The sequence below is a fragment of the Mustela nivalis genome, assembly GCF_964662115.1.
Source record: "Mustela nivalis genome assembly, chromosome: 2".
Classification (NCBI taxonomy): Eukaryota; Metazoa; Chordata; class Mammalia; order Carnivora; family Mustelidae; genus Mustela; species Mustela nivalis.
Window position 1 is genome coordinate 181,586,431 of NC_139021.1, and position 19,702 is coordinate 181,606,132.

Consider the following 19,702-nt stretch of genomic DNA (forward strand, 5'->3'; position numbering starts at 1 on the left):
TCAAGTCCTTACTCCCAACCCAACCTGTGATGGAGACCTCCCTGGGAAGCAGGGTCTTGGCAGATGTGTGTGAGTTAGAATGGTTCGCACTGGATAAGGCTAGACCCTGATCTCGTGTGACTGGTATCCTTCTAAGATGAGGAAATTTGAACAAAGGCATGCAGACAAGGGGAGACGGAGAATGCAGTGATGCATCTGGAAGCCAAGGAACACCACGGCTTGCCAGAAACCACCAGAAGCTGCCAGAAGCCACCAGGAGCCATCAGAAGCCACCTGGAGCCACCAGAAGCAAGAACGCAGCCAGAGTGCGAATTCTCCCTCCGAGCCTCCAGAAAAAAACCAACCATTTAGATATATTCAGTTTGGATATTTGGCCTCTGGACTCTGAAAGGATAAATTTCCATTATTTTAGCCTCCTGGCCTATGGTCACTTGCTAAAGCAGCCCTAGGGAGGACCACGGCACCCACCCTGGAGTACCCGGCACCCACCGTGGGCACAGCTGGAAGGCAGCTGGCCCGGGGGATGGAGAGCCCAGCACCTGCCGCTGAGAAACGGTCCCACCCAGAAGATGCTCCTGAGTGTCTCTGGGTCCCCATTTCTTCCCACACAAAGGCATCAGACTAAAAAGGAAGCTAATCAGATGCCATTTTTCATATGTGGAGCCGTGGCGCTCCACAGCGGCATTGTTTTGTTTGTTGACAGCCCATTTGTTAACCATTTATTAACAGGCAGGATCCTCCAAAACGTCAAGGCCCAGGGGCCCACACATCATAAGCACCCTCACAGTCCTTCCCCGGACAAGCGCAGATGTCCACGTTCCCCGGGGGGCTCCCACGTGTGACCGATGGTTCCTCGTGGTGACTTGAAAAGTCTGCACCGGAACCCGACTGCACGTTGTTGAGCAAGAGACTTTAGTCCCCAGGAAGACACACCCCAACCTGAGCCTGGATCTGCCACGCAGCTCGAGACGCTGGTGAGATGCATTTTCAAAGAGGAAAAGTCTTTGCGTGTTCATTTTGTTGATTTCCTTTTTTTAAAAAAAAATTTTTTAAGCATACTGGACAATGTCACTGGGAGGGGACAACAAGCGTCCTGACAAATCCTGCACCACGAGAAGGATGCTCCCTGGCCCAAGGTCTTCTGACCTGCAGCACCGCGGGTGGATGAGGAGACAGCCTGCCCACGGGCCAAGGAAGTGAGCAGGAATTCGGGAACAACACCCTTTGTCCTCTGTCACCCAGGCTCCCCTACAATGTCTGTAATGTTTGCTAAGCTGCATTTTATTGAATATGGGTATTTCCCTAGAGGACTTTTATTCTGATTTATACCTATGATTTCACCTCCTGGGGGTGAGAACATTTTCCTAGGAAGAAAGATCCTGTTCCTCTATCCAAAGGAATAGAAGGGAGGTTCCCCAGGCCTCCAGATTTTCAGATTTGGGTTGGCAGCCCGTCTGCATGCGCTCCCATGTCCCCATTTTTGCTCTCATCTCTTCTTGTTATTCTTGCTGCTTTAATAGTCTGTTTATAAGCTCCATGAAGAAAGGACCAAGGCCAGTCTGGCTCACGGTGCTATCCCCAGCTCCTGGCCTGGTGCCCGGCCCGGAGAAGATTCCTCAGTACTCCCTGTCGAGTGAGCACATGCGTGCGGCCCCTCACGGGGTCAGCTCAACCCTGGCTGCACAGTGTTGGGAGAGCGGACCGGCCACACTCTGAGCTCGCAGCAGGAAAGGGGTTTCAAGATGACGAATGTTGATACAGACAAGCTGGAGTCAACCTCTCACCCTGAGATCTGTTTTGCAATCTATAAAGGGCAAAGGGGATCTCTTGCAAATGTCTGTCAGGAGCCAAGAATTTGAACTTGCTACCCTGGCTGCTACACTTGTATGGCTTCTTTCCCAGCTACGGTGGTAAATTTGTGTCCCAAGCTAGTTCTAGAGAATTCAGTGCCCTCGGTAAGCTCCCACAATGGCGGGCTTCTGGGGCAGGCTTTGGGATACTGAGTTCCGGATGCGCGGTGTGACCCAAGTCTGCCTCATGTCAGGGGTGGTATCTGTACCACTGCCGGGGGTGAAGGTCCCAGCCCCTCAGACACCCCCCACCCAGTCTCCCCTGCCCTCTCAAGCCCCCTGTGGCTTACCACTAAGAGGGTGGGGAACGGTGAACTGCTTCTTGTTGGCACGGACAGGAAAGAGACTCTGCTTCTGCCCCAGGCTCTCCTTCCGCTGGGCTTTTCTCTGCTGCACCATGTGTTCCAGCTTCTTCAGCCGTTCTTGGGAACGAGAAATGAACTGGGGTCTCCGGACTTCCAGCGCTTCCTGAGGGCAGCAAGAAGATAGTTTTTAACAGAAGTGATGCGGGCAAGTAATGCATCCCTCTGATTTGCAAGAAACTGACCAAAAGCACAAACTTTAAGGACGAGCGGCCACAGTGCACCTGCACCCCAAGATTTCCTGCCCCTGCCTCCTGTGGAGACTGTGACGGACTTGATGATGATGTAGGTCCTGCCGGTGGTCCCAGCCAGCCCCAAGGGCCCTGCTGCAGTGTGACTGCCTAGCCACTGACAGGGAGGAGGCGAACTTCTACCCATCCCTTCCTCACTGTCCATCCATTCGGTTTCCAACAGCCTGAACTCTGAGTGCCCTGAGCTCCAAAGTCCAGAGAAATGGGGTGGGGAGGGAATGAAGGCATCATGAGTCACCTGCTCCTGCTGGGGGCTGGAAGCCTCACACGGACACGGATCACACAGCTAGCATGAAATTCATGCCTGTTCAGGAGAAACTGTCATGCTGACTAACAGGAGTGTCTATTCTCAGGGAGAATAAGCTGGCCAAGTAGCTTTGCCTATGCAAACTGGTTCTCCAAGCTTTATAGGGGAGGTCTCCATGGCCAGACCTCCACGTCGGCCACATCCCTCAATATACACCCCCCCAACCCCTGCACTAAGCCACATACTCTGGTCCACTGACAAAGAGAAACCACCACGGAGGTATTCCAGTCTGTGTCAGACCCTGGGCTACGTGCCTTACGTGGATTCCTCATCTCTGGGAATCTCCACCTAGATTCTGAACAGCATATATACTTCTCCCCATTTGACGGATGCAAAACCCAAGCCTTGTAGTGGTTTGGTGGATCTGAGCGACGCCCATGTTTTCTCCACACTGCCTCTTATGGTCTTAACTCGCCATTCCTTGAAAACCTCTGTTTGGGTTATTCCACTGCCTGGAGTAAGACCCGAGTCACACCCATCAGTGAGAATCCCAGCTCTCCCAGGGAGCTCTGTCGGGGCTCCCCATTCAGCCTGAGCCTCGTGGTACCTCACAGACCACACTGTACAAGGGATTCATGTACGCTGACAGCCATGCTGGGCTGTGAGCTCCTGGACGGCGTGGGCCACGGCCCATCCACTCTGTATCCCTCCCTCCACTGCCCTGAGCCCTGCACATAGTAGGTGCTTAGCAAAGCCTCTGGATACGCCACCATGGCAGACCTGTTCCTCAGCCTCACTCCTTGCCCAGCCCTTTGGGAGCTCAGAGTTCCCGTGGGGAGGGCAGCACAGACTCCACCTGTGTCATGGAAGTGGCCTCGGCAGCTGCGCCAGGAAAGGAGTCTTCTTGGCCACCTGGTCTCCGTGGTACCATCCCTTGGTCCCAGACACGCTAGGGCTGCACAGAGACCCTGGGAACAGCCTACTGGCCCAGCGTGGCTGCCTTGGGGGCATCAAGAGTCTCTTACCAGGGACTGACCGAGGACCGCCAGGATGCAGGGACCGACCAATGGCACCATGTCCACACCTGCAGGGACTTTCCTGGACGGTGCGCCTGAGTATACAACATCCTGCTGGCTGGAGCTTTCTCGAGGTTGTCTGCTCTTCTCGTTTATATACCTCTGTAATTCTGAACTTTAAGGAATGTGCACATATTCCTTTTATGATCAGGAACAGACACCAAGTGAAAGATTTCATATCCTTGAGCTCATGGCCATGTGATTGAGGGCAACCTCCTTCATCTTTGCAAAACTCAATATCCTCGCACGAAGAGGGGATCGTAGGGGCCGGGGCCCAGAGTGGGGCGGTGCGGGCAGAAGGCTCTGATGCCTATGAGGTGACCTGCCCAGTGTCACCCGTCACTTCTCGAGAAATGCTGGCCCTGCTATGATCACGGTTACTACGGATACCACGGGATCCTCATTCTAACCCAGCCGGAGTAGACATCATTTCTCCGTCACTCGCACTGTCAAACAGAGGCCCAGAAAGGTCGGGGGACCTGCCCAGAGTCACACAGCCATTACGGAGGGAGTTAAGTCTCCAGGCTCCGAGGTGAGGGCGAGATGACGCCCACGTGGACTTGCCCAGAGAGGCGCCCCCTCCCTGGGGGTCCGGCTGGGGTGCAGAGGGCCTTACCTGCAAGGTCAAGGAGCCTGCAGGTGTTCGTGGACCCTCAGAACAGTCTTCGGACAGGCCGGGGGTCTCTGGTGGCTCAGGGGGCGTCGGCTCCGGGGGCACTGGTTTGGGGGCTGCTGGCTTGGGGGCTGCTGGCTCGGGCTCCTCACTCTTCCTGCATTCCTTTATTTTTACAACCAAGTCACAGCCCTGGTAGTCCCCTGGGAGAGAAGATTTAGAATTCCATTTACAGGGGCGGCAAGGTTTTCCCCTGGCTCCTCAGTACCATGAGACACAGAAGACAATTTGGAAAATAGAAACCCCCGTGGCTTATTAATGGGCCCCGTTAAGCCGATAAGATCCTGCCTCAATAGACTCCCCACCCCCTGGTCACGGGGAGGAATGTCGGTGGGCCGCTGGACTTCGCGACCGGCTACTTGCACCACAAACGTATTCCCTCGGCTTCCAGGGTTCAAAATGCCTTTGTTCACAATGAAAAGAAGCTTTTCTGCTCCTGGCTTCCTATTACGTGCGCTCTATACAATTATTACAGCTCAGTTGTTTGGGGCCACATATTAATTTATCTTACATTTGCTGCACTGATGATCTAAGACCGAAGGACGGTGCTCCGTTATTCATCTCTTCATTTGCCAGTGGCCACCCCTGCTTTACGTGTATAATCGGAATGATCTCTCTCTCGCTCGCTCGCTCTCTCTCACTTTCTCTCTCAATGCTGGATCTGGCCACTTCCCAATGCCATTCTGACCTTCCCTTGTGGAAAAGGTCAGGGAGCGCATGGAATCAACAGGACTTTGGGCAGGGCGGCCTCTGGCGTGTGGAAGGATGGATTAACACAGACTCACTGACCCCTTAGTGAGCAGCTGCTCCGCCAGGAACACACTGTCCCTTCCATCTGGGCCGGCCCACTCTCCCTAGGTGAGCTCCCCTGCCTCCCTCCGCACCGTCACCCAACACAGCCTCCCCCACCCCCAGCCCTGAAACTCAACAGCATCTTACTCTTCACCCATATGTCCTCCTCTTGCCACAAAGCCCCTTTGATTCCTGGACCCAGCGTCCTCCGACCGACAGGTTGAGCCCCAATCCCCAATCGTTAGGAAGTGCCCCTCTTCCCAAAGCAGGCTCCATCCCGCCTGCCGTGTGTCTGCGCAGCAGAACACGCGTCACACACCCAGCGGCCCTGCTTACACAAGAGGGTCATAACGGGATGTTTTGACACTGCAAGCCTGTCCTCCTCCGAGGGCTGGACCGCGTCATAGTCACCGTGCATCTCTCCAGGGGGGCAGCCCAGGAGCCTGCCAGGAGCGGGCTCTGTCGGGAGTGGAGAGGGGCCCTCAGGAGGCCTGCGGGCCCGTGGGCTGCATCTCCGTGGTCCCCTGAATCTCTTATGCGAAGCCCCTGCTAGAGCACCCGCCGTCCGTGCCTGGAGCCCCTCTGGCCTGAGCCAGCGGCCCTCGCTCTGACACGAGTCCACCCCGTCCCCTGAGACCCTCAGGTCCCGCAGGCAGCCCCGGTGGTCCCGCAGCTTGTCCGCGGCGGTTCCATGTCCAGCTATCGCCCTGCACTGGGGCCCAACAACATACGACGTAGAGGTTCCCAGATCGTTCTCTCTCCTTCCCGCAGGCATTTGCTCTTGCTCTTTCTGGAGGGTGTCCCTGTTGCTCCCCAACTCCTGCTTCCAGCCTACGCAGCCGGTCCAGATACCCGCCCCCAAGTCCCCTGCAGCCAGAGGTAACTACACACCTCGGACCATGCCGTGCCCCGTTCCTGCCGTGGACTTTCCTCTGCTCTACCTCCACCGCAGGGACACCACGGTGCCTCGCATCCTTTCCCTCCCGCACTCCACCACCAGAGCCCCCAACGCAAGGGCGGTGTAGGCAAACCCGTGTCCACCAGTGCTCACCTCAGTGCTCCCTTGTGTCTTCAAAGTCTCACCACTGCGGCCTCCCCTCCAGCCTGTGCTCCTGGGCAGGGCCTCGGCCCCCGGCCTTAGCCTCTCCCTTCTGTCCCACCCCACGTCCCATCATCCAGGACAGAGTCTCCTTCAGAGCAAATCTAATTAGCGGTCTGCCCCTCAAGGGCTCGGCCCCACCTTTAGTCCACCCCTGAGCGGGTTTTAAGGATTTTCCAACTTGACCACAGGACCTCCGAGTCTCATTAAGCCCCCTCCAGCCTCCTAGGACTTTGGCCACCCTGGATCTCAAATCAGTCGTACCCTGTCTATCAACTCAGTCTTCCATGCTCTCAGGGCTGATTTATAAGCTCCTAGTCAGCTTTCAAGTCCCTACTCAGAATCATTTCCTCGAGGGCATTTCTGTCCGGCCCTGCCTTGGGACCCCTGTGGCCACCTGTGGCTTCCTAACAGCTTTCCACAGACACAGGTATGGCCCTGCTGTCTCCAGCATTGGCGGGCAGGGAGCACCAAGCATGGTCACTGACACACAGTAGGTAGGTATATAGTAGGTGTTTAATAAATGCTTCTTTAATGTACTAACGGATGAAGAGCTAAAAATTGACTTGGCTCCCAAATGAAATTAGTTTTATCAAGTACCATAGCCATTTTAACCTTTGTATCCCAAAGATCTATAACCTGGTGTGTTTCTTTCTGTCCTCCTCCGTAGCTGTTTGGGAAAGCCTTCAGTGACAGGAAATCTAAATTTTCTCCCTGAAAACTGGGCACCACAGATCTCTTTTCTCTTCTACCTCTATAGTCTTTTATATATCGGTGCTCACTGCAATATTAGTAGGGGTCAGGGGCTTGGCCTTAGAGAAGGGATGGCTGGGTTGGAGTTCTTGGTTCCTTCCTCGGTGTGAGGCTCAGACTGGGACCCGCCTGGAGGACATGGTGGGGCCTGCAGCTCTCAGCCGCGATCCTCGCTAGTCAGGCACAGAAGACCACGGGCAGCCTGACCTCAGAGCAGCCACACCAGCATCTCAAACCTTCCTCAGGTAGGCCTGGGAGCCTGCCATGTGGCTGGGAGTGGCCTTCCTTTTGGCCATGGTGGATACTGAACTGGTGCCACACAGGGGTATCTTCTCCCTGCCTGGGAGGGAGGACTCACCCACCCCGGAATGCTGCAGGTTCTGCTTGCTGATGACTCACGCGGTCCAGAAGGGACAGCTTTATGAGGTAAGCTTGTGGGAACCAGGCCTCAGGAAGACATCAGACCATTTTCCCTATAAATACCAAGGAGGAATCACCTCCACCCTACCGCCCTCGCTCCTTACCTGCGGGGATCTCTCTTTCTATCTGAACATCACTGTCTTCCTGTGGAGATGTGCATAAATCTTGTAAGGGGCAAAGAAACCCAGATAAAGGGATTCCAGACTTCAGGAAGCTTTGCTGTTGACTCTCTGAGGGCTCAGAGAAGTTGCTAGACTGACAGCTGTTGCTTGGAGAGCTATACCCATCGGGAAGGACCTCTTTAATCAGCTTCTGTTCCACTGGGGGAGCAGACAAAGTCCCACGTGCTTCTCCTTGTTGCTTCTCACTGCTTCCAGAAAATACTTTTGCTTCTACTAAAAATAAAACAAGAGTTGTGCTCAAAACATCTGACGAGCGCACCTCAAAGGTCCTGACTTTGGCACACCTTGCTCGTCTGGAGATGGGACATGGGCTGTAGCACTCCTCCAGAAGGCCTGACCCATGGCAGGGGAGTGGGGGGCAACGTTCATGGGCTTGGGCAGCATTCGTCACGTGATCACATACCGGGTCGGACCTCCCCCAGCTCACTGAGGAGCTCCACTGTATACACCACTCTCATGCATCCGGTCTAAAGACTGTGCTCGCCACTGCCCTTAGAAACTCAGATGACTTTCTCAACACTAGGCAAGAGAGTGGGTGGGTCAGACACCAACTATGGGGCCAGAGTGCCTGGGTTCAAATCCTACCTCTACCACTTCTAAGTTATCTGGTCCCATCTATAAAACTGAGGTAATCACATTAAATATTACTTATTTATTATTATGTCTATTTTCATAAGGTGTTCATATAAGTAGCAACACATTTATATAATTTATGTAATTTTCACAGAATAACATATCAATTAAAATTGAGGCAATATGAAACAACAATGATCTGTGTAAGGTGTTTAGCACAGCACCTGATACACAGTAAGCTCTTAATGAATGTTACCCATCATTATTAACGCAGAAATTCTGACGGAGGGTCTGTACTACGGCAAGTACAGAGGTAGGAGTTAAGTTACGAGGTCACGGTGCAGATTTCTCATAAAGCAGTGGATCGAAAATGTATACAACATGTTGCTTGTTGCCCCACTGTCCTACCAAGAGTCTAGAAAGCACCTGCTGCCCATCCATCCATGGGAGACTACGAGATCCTAGGGCTCCCACGCTCCGCAGCAAAAGAACAGAATAGGGCAAATGCTCTTGGGCAGATGTGGAGTACTCTCAGGGATGTGTTATCAGGTGAACAAAGCAAAATTCAGGACCGTGTATCAGGTCTGCTTCCACTGCTAAGTGCTGATATACTCAGGACATCCCCGGAAGGATCCAGAAGGTGCTAGACACCTCGGGACCTCGAGGGCAGTGCAGGACTAGGCGCTGGGGTGGAGGGAGGGACTTCCTTCTCACTGTTTGCCTCTTTTATACTCTTGGGGTTTTTTTTTGGGGGGGGGATACTCTATAAATGTTTAAAGGTTATTCACTTTAAATAAGTTAGTGATTCTTCACCAGGCATCATCTCCTATGTTAATACCCGCTATGGGGGAGGGTCCCTGCTGCCAGGAGCTTGTGTCCCCAACCTCCTTGGGTAACTGGGGAGAAAAAAACTCCTAAGGACCGCTGCAATAAATAAGGACACTTAGAAGATACTTGCAATATATTCTCAGATGTCCTGTGCAACAAGGGAATGAGCCTACGGGCACCTGGCATTGTTCAGAACGGGGACTTGTTTTAAAATACCTCAACTGTCTGCACTGCTCCAGCCCCTCTGTCCCTGAGCCCTGGTGTCCCCAACAATGAGAACAGGTTAAGAGTGGCGATACGGTGCAGGGCAGTGGGAAGAACAGAGGACACAGAGGACCCTCTCAAGTGTGTTCCCTGGCTCGGGGATCTGGGGCAAGGGAATTCACAGGGGGTAAAGCCGGCTTTCCATGTTCTTATAAACAGACAAAATGAAGGAAAGCACCTAGTGGGTCCCAGCACATTGGGGGTACTACGAAAATGGCAGTTATTTTTGGTCCTGTCATTTGGAGAGGACATATGGTCTCCTCCGGTAAAGGTTGGGCTTTGCTCATTTGTACAGAAAATATCTTTCTAAACCTTTATTTCAGAAACTGCCAATTCTGTTTAAGTATGAAATGCCATAAGCAAAAAGTCTCAAAATAGTTATTCCTTTCTATGTTGCTTGGATTTATGAGAAGCTCTCTTTTAAGAATCAGAAATGAAATCAGTGAACAGTGGGGCAGTCCCAGTCTGCTCCTCCCACACTGGTGTTGGGCTCTTTAAGGGAGACACACCTACGACCCTACCTATCAGGTACCCATCAATCTGGTTTCATAGAAACTCTTAGGTGACGCTTTCGGTGAAGGTCAGATGGGTCCCCTCATGTCGTGGAAGAGTTAAAACGACTCCCAGAAAGTAGAACGTGGTTGGTGTGCTCCAGAAGAGAAAGATACTCGGTCCAAGCAGGACTCCCTGACAAGTTATTGATCAGATCTCCTTTTGTGGATTCTGAAAAGTACAACCATCAGCCACGAAATTATCCTCAGGTGGGCCTCGCAAAGCAAAAATGTGCCCATCACTTCCCCCATTAAGCTTGTGGGTTGGACTGAAAGTTCTCCATTTGTGCCCCCAATTTGAAACTCAATCATCCCAGTGATGGCCCATTGCACTGCCGGCTCTGCCCGTCTTGAGCACCTTAAGAGAAGCGTGAGTAAATCAGCCGCCTCTGACAGGCATTTCTTTCTTGGACTCAAACTCAAAGCTTCCTTCCCAAGCCTGAATTTGGAAGAGCTGTAGCACTGCAGGTTTCCTTGAAATAGTAAGGTTCCCTCTGTTGCTTCTTCTCAAATGCATTACCCTGGGGGATCCTGGGCATCTCAGTCAGTGAAGCCTCTGCCTGGGGCTCAGGTCATGATCCCAGGGTCCTGGGATCGAGCCCCGCATCGGGCTCCCTGTGCAGAGGGATCTGCTACTCTCTCTCTCTCCCTCCGCCCCTCCCCCTGGCTTGTGCACACGCACTCTTTCTCTCAAATAAATAAGTAAAATCTTACATAAAATAAAATGCATTACCCTATGGGTTGGTCTTCTATAGCTCTAGTACTGAGCAAACTCACCTATCCAAAACTGTGCCATGCTCCGGGAGGTGAACAGAAAGCAATCAGAGATCCTGCCCAATGAGTATCTTGTATATAATTTTCCCACCTACGTCAGTATCCATAAACAACAGATTTCCAAGACCAAGAGCAAGCTCAAAGCTAGTTGTTTTCAGGTGAGGATGTCATTGCACCTGTTACTCAAAAGCTTCCGGGAGGAGGGAGATCAGTCAGCAGGCGGGCTCGACCACAGCTTCCCTGAGAGCTGATGGGGCGTGATTCTGGGAAAGACAGAGGTAAGCCACAAATGAGTCTGGAACACAAGGGGCTGACCACAGTCTGGGGAGAAGGCCGGGCTGGCCAGCAGGAAGAGAGCCAAGGGAGTGGGCTGCTCTGGACTTTGTGTTCCTGCCCTCACCGTGTTTGACAGCGCGACACATCTCTGCGGTGAGATGTGGCCTCTGCTGACCCAAGCACAGGGCAGGGAAGGGAGTGAAAACCTCCGAGACGCACACAGCATCTCAGCCAACCAAGATCCATGGACCTGGACCAGGCGAGGCTGCCACTAGGTCCTTAACACAAAATGAGGACAAGGCACCCCTTCCCCAAGACACTTTACCTCCATTGGCCAGAAAATACAATGAACCAATCTGATAGAAAAAGATATTTCACTGATTCTTTCCAAATATCAAGGCAATGCATAATATTTTAATCTTTTATGTTCTTTTTTTTTTTTTTCTTTGAGAGAGAGAGAGAGAGAATATCAAGTAGGGGTGGGGGAAGAAGGGGAGAGGCAGAGAGAGAGAGAATCTTAAGCAGGCTCCACACTCAGCACAGAGCCTGACACTGGCTTCACCCCGGGACCCAGAGATCATGACCTGAGCAGGAATCAAGAGTCAGACACTTAACCAACCGAGCCACCCAGGTGCCCCTCTAATCTTGTATGTTCTTAGTGGGCCATTATCCCCCCTCTGGCCTCCAGTCCTGCCTGTGACCACCCGGCTCAAACAGAAGCTAGGAAATGCACAATGGTTGCTAAGAAGGACCGGCCCAGCAGCGGAAGTCTGTCAGTGAATCGCCAAGGGAGAGCAGGGTGGGGGGAGGGGGTGGGGAACAAAAGCAAAACAGGGAAACCCACGCATGAGCCAGAGAGGATGGTCATCTGGGGGTGCTGAAGAGCCCAAGGCGGGCGAGTCACCGGCAGAATACATTTTAGAGTCATTTATCCCCAGATTAGCTTAGATTTTGTTCTAGGTGTTTCGGCGTTGAAGATGGAACTCAGCTCCTAGCAAGGTCCGGAGGGTGGGGGCTACCTCTGTGCACCTTCCTGCCTTCTTAAAACAGACCGAACCCAGCCAATGAGCCAGAGAGACATTTCTGAACAAAGCCGGCTTCCCGGAATCCAAGGCGTACATTTATTTCCTCCCACGTTTCAGTGTTCCTGCTGGGGGTCTCCCCCTTGAAAGCTGGGCCATCTTACAAATGACCGGGTCTTAGAGTAACTGAATGTTTCTGGGTCTCGATATAAATACAAGTCTCTAAACTACAGGGCGAGCCTGAGGAGCTCCAAGAGGGTGATGCGACTTGCCCTGCAGTCCCGACTGCCCTCTCCCGCCACCACCTTATTAAAGCCCTCACGTCTGCATTTTCTGTACAGTTTACCTAACCCTTCCAGCAAATCCCGGAAGCCCCGCATCTCACTGGAAACCAAAGAAGTGAGCTTGACAGGACTGTGTGTCAGTCAGTCAGAAAAACACTCTCGGCGGCATCCTGGGGTCAACGGCAGATTCTCCTCGCTTCCGGCAGGACTTCGCTGTCCCCAGTTTGGGCACAGGGAGCCAGGAGGCTGCCGCCGAGGGGGAAGACGGGGCCTTCTCTGCACAAGGCATGCTCATTTCTGGACACGGAGGCTGATGCAGGGAGAGAAGATGCAGGACCACAGATGCTCAGTGGCACCGAACTTCTTCAGCAAGGGCTCTGCTCCGTTCAGAGAAGAGAGAGAGAACCTCCAACCACCTCCAAGTACCATATGCAGAAGGCGAAATCAAAGAACGTCAATTGGCAGCCCACCGAGGAACCACTGAGAGAGAGAAAAAGAGAAGAGTGTTTTGCAATGAGCAAGGTCGGTGGAGGTTTTGTCCTTTTTACGTGCCAAGGCTTGACCTCTGGGCCGCCAGTGAAAGCTCATGTGAAAATGGGTCTCCACGTGGGACCTGCATCCCACCCAGTCCAGACTTCTGTTTAAAATCAGCCCATAATTGTTTCAGCATATTTCTGCTCGGTTTCTATGAGGAGCTGTGGCGCCTAGGAAGGGAGTCTGAAGAGGAGAGGGGCCGCAGCAAATGGGATAAACAGCTCCGGGCAGAGGGATGGGGGCAGCCAGCCCCAGAACCAAGCCACACACAGCAGGCGCTGAGCTCGAGCTGCCGCCCTGGGGAAGAGAAAAGGGAAGAAATGATCGACCCCAGGGGAACAGGCAGGCAACCCAGGAATCAGAGGGTAAAGATGAAAGGGCGCCCCAAGGCAGCTGGGCCAGAGGAAACAGTGGGGAGCGAGCCCTTTCCGGAAATGAGACTTCCTGCCCGTGCCAGCCCTTCCTAGACAGTAAACAGGGCTCTTCTGGTATAGGCATCAGACACCAGAGCCCCATTTCTCCCCTAAAAATCTGCGAAAAGAGCCTTCCCTTTCTGGAACGTCGGCACACGGCGGGGAGGGGAGAGTGGTGATGTTGTTAAGACGTCTAGATGATGTCAGGACGCGAATACACCCGTGCAGGGATCCGAAGAGCTCTGTATTCAGAGAGCAAGGGGGAAATGCGGTCTCTCCGTTGCTATTGTTCTAGGGTCAAGTTGCAAAATACCACGTGGGAAGCAATGCACACAATTCTCCCTTACGGTGAAGGCTCATATACGCAATTCCTGCGAAGAGAAATGAGTGATAGCCGTCCTCTCCCAGAGACCGTCGAGAAAGGACACTGGATAAATAGAGCTGTTTTTCCAACTATGTCATAATCCTAGAGGTCTTAAGGCTGATGAACAAAAGTCCTAGAATATACAAAAAGTATTTGGAAGGCAGAACTAAAACGCACGTGCACGGCCGTGCACGCATCACACGTATGCCCGTCCGTTTTCCGTAACGCGATTACCGTGAACACATTGCAAGTGGTGGTCGAGAGACACAAGTCCAGGGACAGATCAGATCCTTCTATCTTACCCTCGGGAAAGACAGTCCCAGGTTACTGCACTGTCCGTAATCTTTGATCCCAAAATGTGACTTCTCTTCCTGAAGTACAGGAGAAGCACATTTTAAGCTTCTTCTTAAAACCTGATGCTAGGGGTGCCTGGGAGGCACAGTGGGTTGGACATTGGACTCTTGGTTTTAGTGTTAGATGAGCCCTGCGCCAGGCTCTGTGTGGAGGCTGCATGGGATTCTCTCTCCCTCTGCCCCTCACACTTGTGCTCTCTTTTTCTATAATAATGAACACATAAATCTTAAAAAAACAAAAACAAAAACAAAAAACAACTTGATGCCAACATTCCCCAAAGCAAGCATTCGGGAAGATAATTTTCTCATTAAGGTGCACTTTCTTTAAAAAAAAAAAAAAAACTCTCTTCAAATTACAAAGGCAATAAATAATTAAATTTGAAATACAGGAAAGCATATACAAAATTAAAATCATTGACAAGCTGTCACTCAAAAATGCTCCCAGTGATTTGCTCTGGGAAGAAGGGCCCATTTCCTGCGGACTAATCCACTTTTCCCTTTATTTCTTTCACTTCCATTACGGATATTACTTATGACAAGACAGGATCCCCCGCTTCCACCAGTGATGCATCAAAGCCGGGTTCCTTAACATGCTGTTGTTGGGAGAGCGTTATGTCTGGTGATGGCCACTCTTCCCATTTTGCCTGATGATTCTGGCAGACTTTCATCTCACCTCCTCCTCTTGGTTTTCCTCGCTGCTCCGACAATGACCAAGCAGGTAATACCGCACATTAAAAATTGATTTAAAAAAAAAATCCAGCCCATCGGCCAGGTGTTAAAGGGAACGAGAGAGGAGAATCTTAGTCAAGGTTCCTGCAGAGTGAAACACCTGCTGGGTATGTCTGTGCATGTTTGCGTGTGTGTGTTAGTGTGTGCATGTGTGTGTAGGTCCACATGGGCACACGTGTGTGTGTATGTGCGCGTGTGTGTGAGACACACGGCCCGGGGCTTCTAGGTTTTACCCCATTATCTTCATCTGAGGTTTTAGTACTCCAGAAAGTGGGAAAGCAAGGTTTGCTTTTGGTCTTTCCTGCCTCTCAAAGAAAATGCCTGACCTCTTGATCTTCAACAACACTTTACTGAGCACTGACTATGTGCCAGGCACTGTCATAGGGCACTTGGGATACAAGAGTGAAAACAACAGAATTCCTGCCCTTGTGCCAAGGACCATCCATGTCAGCCCCCTTCCTACAACCTAATGACCGTCACCCCTACGTCTATAGCCAGTGACATCACTCTTGCTCCTTCAGCCAGTGAAGTCACCTCCGTGCCTATAACCAGCAACATCACCCCCACTAGAACCTACCACGCCTATAGCCAGGGACCACTGCTGCAACTATTGACTGTCACCTCCCCTCCCATTCCTATAACCAATGACATCACTTCCACTGTGCCCTCTACCCTAGCAACTAATGGATGAGATCACCTCCCCTACAACATCCTCCTACGATCATGACCATCACCTCCACTGCCACGCCCCTCCTAGTGCCAATGACCGTCACCTCCACTCCCACAATCAACGACATCACCCCCACTCGAGCTCCCACTCCCACAACCACATTCCATACCTGGAATGTATCTGCACCCAGAGCTGCTGTTCTTCGGAATTGGTAAATGGAAACCTGCCGCTCTCTGACTCCATCTGCTAACTCCCCCAGCTCACAGAATGCTACTTCCTCCAGGCTGTTCATTCTTCATCACTGACACCTCAAGTCCCCACCACCCCCATGCAGGCATGGCTGGCTCCCTACACAATCTCCGTTTTTGTCTTTTTTCTTAGAAGATCCTCATTTTGTTCAAGATGGCCATGAGTCCAGCTAAAACAAAGATTTTGGTCTCCTAGGCTATTGATCTGGCCAGTGACCTAATAGCAGAATTCCTTTGGGAGAACTTCTATAAGGTCTCAGGAAGGACTGACTGTTCAGCTGGTATTTACTGGGGATGGGGGTGTGAGGGCTGGGGTCCCAGCAACCATCCTATGAACTTAATAAGGGGTCAGATCTGAAGGAAAGTAGAGCAGGAAACCAGAGGCCTGGAGTCCCAATGACACTGTCCGCCGGCTGTGTCTTCCCCAGACTGCCCATCTCTGGACTTCTTTTACAACAAAAATAAACTCTTATATTTTCCAGCCACAGCTTTATGGATATCTAGTTACTCAAAGCTACGCAAAAGTCCTAAAGGATACAATGCCCATCTATCACGGCATGAATCTTGATTGGCTGGGTTCGTGGTAGCCCGTCTCTGAATCACATGGAAGTTTTGTTAAAACCCAGAATCTGGGGCACAGGTCCCGGATTTCCCACTAAGTCCAGATTGGGGCCCAGATGTGCATTTTTTAGTTCCCATCATACGGAGCCTGCTGTTCCAGGAACCACACTTTGAGAGCAACTAGATTAGTTAAACAAAAAGCAAAGACAATGTTTTACAGCTCAGCACCTTACCACTAATAATGTGGTCAATGAACGCCATCCCCTGGGAACTCTATAGACACGGAGCCTCAGACCCTGCCTCTGACCTACTGACTCAGAATCTGTCTCTGAAGCAATCCCCAGGCATGTCCAGCACAAGTTCCATGACCAGACTCAGCCTACCACTGTCCTCAGGACCTTGACACATGCTGTGTGACTGCTGAGGCAGACAGTCTGCACTGGCCCATCAGGGCTTCTACTCACAAGCCCTCCAATCACTCAGATTTTCATCAGCCAAAGTGTGATGTCAGAGTGGGGGACATGCAGTCCAGCCATGTGCCCATAAGAACAAGAACATGAAACAATATCTTAAAGATGAAACCACGGTCAGCCTCCTGGTTTCCCAGATTTTCCACGCCCCCCCCCCTGCCCAACTATTCTCAGAGTAGGGACCAAGGAAAATTTAATAAGCATAAGTACAAATGTAACCACTAGAACAAAGATACAAACCGTCTTAAGTATCCCCCCAGAAAATTACAAATAAGAAAGCAAAGAGTATAACTTAGAGAAAAAGAAATTCAGCAAAAATAACAAAATACAAATAATTATAAAATTATGATGAAGATGGACTCAAATATGTCCTATCAATAAATGAAAATGGGTTTAATTTGTTTATTAAAAGAAGAAGACTTTCAACACAAAGACCAGCAAAATGGGAACCTTGGCAATACCCAGCGGAACCACATATGAACCTGCCTTTCAGCCGAGAACTTCCCCCACTAGGAAACCACTCTAGTGAGCTCATGAGACAGTCTGGCCAAACCTTGCTGCTAACACTGGCCCATTTGCCCCTGTCAGATAGAGGAGAGAAACCAAGCCCAGGGCAAGAGGGACAGATCTCGGGCCTGGAAGGAGTAAGAGCCCTGCTGTAGAATGCACAGACATCACTTGGATTCGTGTTTGGAAAGACCACAGGTCAAACACTCCCTCAAAGAGCCAGGTTTTTAAAAAAATATTTTATTTATTTGATGAGAGAGATAATGAGAAACAGCATAAGCAGAGGGAGCAGCAGAGGGAGAGGGAGGAGCAGGCTCTCCGCTGAGCAGGGAGCCGGACTTGGGGCTGAATCCCAGGACCCTAGGATCACGATCTGCACCGAAGGCAGACGCTTAACCACCCGAGTCACCCAGGCGCCCCGTAAACAGCCGGTCCTGATGCCAGTGCTGAACTGAGCACCTGTTCTGAGAAGTCCAACCAAACAGTGCGCGGACCCGATGTGCGGGAGCTGACAGAGCCAGCAGGGTCTTCCAGCTAGTGAATGTGGCCAAAGTGATGTAGGAAAAAAAAAAAAATCTGAAAGCCAAAGGCAGCAAAACACGAAGCACCTCTAAAGACACGAACGCTTCCAGGCAGTCCAAGGGGGCGTGGGGGGACGTCAGCTCAACCAGCGGGCGAAGGCTCCTCCGACTCGATTAGGGCTTAATCCCTTTCAAGAGCTCTGGTGTTAGCGCCTGGGCAGTCCACACACGGGCAGGTCTTGACAGTCCTCTATTCTATTTATTCATTTATTAAAGATTTATTTGTCTGAGAGAGAGGGAGGAAGGGTGGGGGGGAGCACCTGCAGTAGAGGGAGAGAAAGAACGCAAGCAGACGCCCCGCTGACCGCGGAGCCCGATGTGGGGCCAGACGCCAGGACCTGAGCGGAAACCAAGCGTCAGACACTTAACTCACGGCGCCACCCAGGTGCCCCGACGTTCCTACGTTTTAGAGCACCCCTCAACAGCGTCTGCACTTGCAGGCTAAGCGTTGGCACCACAGGGGACAAACAGAACCCCGCGGGGCGATGCTTGCCTCCGGCACCAGCACGATAGCCACGGCGGCTTGCACTGCTCTTTTCCAGCCATAGTTTAAACATAGGCCAGCCACACCATCCCTGCTGTACAAAAAAGGAGTTAAAAATAGTTGCCTGAACCTGCTTAGGACTCATTTAACACCATTATGATGAAGCCGGGAATCATCGGGTCCTGAAAGCAGCAAATCTTTAACCTTCACTCTGCAGTCGTTGGACTCGAGCCAGAAAGGGATTGACTCGGTGCCGAGTTGTGAATAAGCGAGTGAAAGAGCCAGTGCGAAGTGGCGAACGTACACGCTGAAAGCCTGGGCCGAAGGTCTGGGGTATGAGGTTGGAGGTCCTGTAATAGGGCCGAGGGCTCTGCCGGCAGGATCCCCCTTTTCCCAAGACGCTTTCCAGTTCTCCCAGGCAACGGCCACGGGCGCTCCCAGGACCCCGGCGGTCAGGAATCCCTGCTTTGCTGCCTCAGTGGGGTTGGGGCCAGGAAGGAGACAGGCTGGCCTGATACACAATACCTCCGCTTCCTGCCTTGCCCAGTCGGTCCCGTTTCTCCCTCCAACCCCAGTCAGACACTCGTCTCCGTGACAAGATCTGGAAACATCATTTGGGGAAGATATAAATACCTCCAAGGGTTCCATGTCAGGAAGGGAAGGGAATTCCAGAGCTGGAGGATTCCCGTGGAAAAGGCTCCGGGCTCTACTTCCCAGTGCTCTTGGGACCGCCAGAGGCACTTCCTTGCCTGGCTGACATCATTTTTCTGGTTTTCTCAGACTTTGCACAAACCTCAATCATGTCAAGCCAAACTCAGCGGAAACACATGGTCCTGTGTGTGTCTTCTTCTAAGAACGCTGTGCCCTTTGAAGAACTATTTTTGAAAATCAGAATTGGAGAGGCTCCCCAGGGCCTCTGAAGAGCAGCACACGCCACCCGAAAATAGTAACGAAGAATAAATCAAGCAACACAAAGAGCCTGAATCCGGGCCGGGCGGACCGCAGTCAACTCGTGGACAGACCCCGATGCCGGCTGGCTTTCTCTGCCTTCAGCTCAGCTCGTAGGTACCAAGCGTCTCCACGTCCCGTCCTTCCCTCCCCTGTTCCCTCCCGAGTGACCACCATCGCCCAGTGAAATAAACAGGTGGTGTCACACCAGACAAACGCTGTTTTCCCATTACTCCCATTTAATGTGGATTTCCCGAGTTATTTATTTCTCGTCTCTGGGAGTAATTCATAAGAAACAAAACATATTTAGTTTATGGGCTTGCCCCGGGAGATCACTTAGGTACAGAAAATGGAAATACACTTAACTGGTCTTTAAAAGCCACAGGGAGGATTTGTAGCTAGTGAGCATCTTCCTTATGCCCACAGAGGGGGCGGATATATGTGTGTGTGTGAAAATAAACTTATCATTGTCTTATTAAAAATCATCATTTTAGAGCAAAGTGGGAAAGGCAAAATTGTTACAAATGCCTAGATTTTTCTGAGCTGATGTCTAATATACAAGC

General features: G+C 51.7%; 1 protein-coding gene across 2 annotated transcripts in view; it reads right to left on the bottom strand.

Annotated features, from left to right (window-relative positions):
• LOC309859955 ((E2-independent) E3 ubiquitin-conjugating enzyme FATS) overlaps window positions 1-19,702 on the bottom strand; it is a 202,820-nt gene that overhangs the window by 15,196 nt on the left and 167,922 nt on the right. The window contains exons 5-7 of one of the 2 annotated variants that reach the window (XM_082721261.1): window positions 7,628-7,918; window positions 4,403-4,602; window positions 2,141-2,318 (exon numbers count right to left, since the gene is read on the bottom strand). In XM_082721261.1, coding sequence (XP_082577387.1) covers window positions 2,141-2,318; window positions 4,403-4,602; window positions 7,628-7,918 — 669 coding nt within the window. The remainder of the gene's footprint in view (window positions 1-2,140; window positions 2,319-4,402; window positions 4,603-7,627; window positions 7,919-19,702) is intronic. The other variant, XM_082721262.1, reaches the window with a different exon arrangement.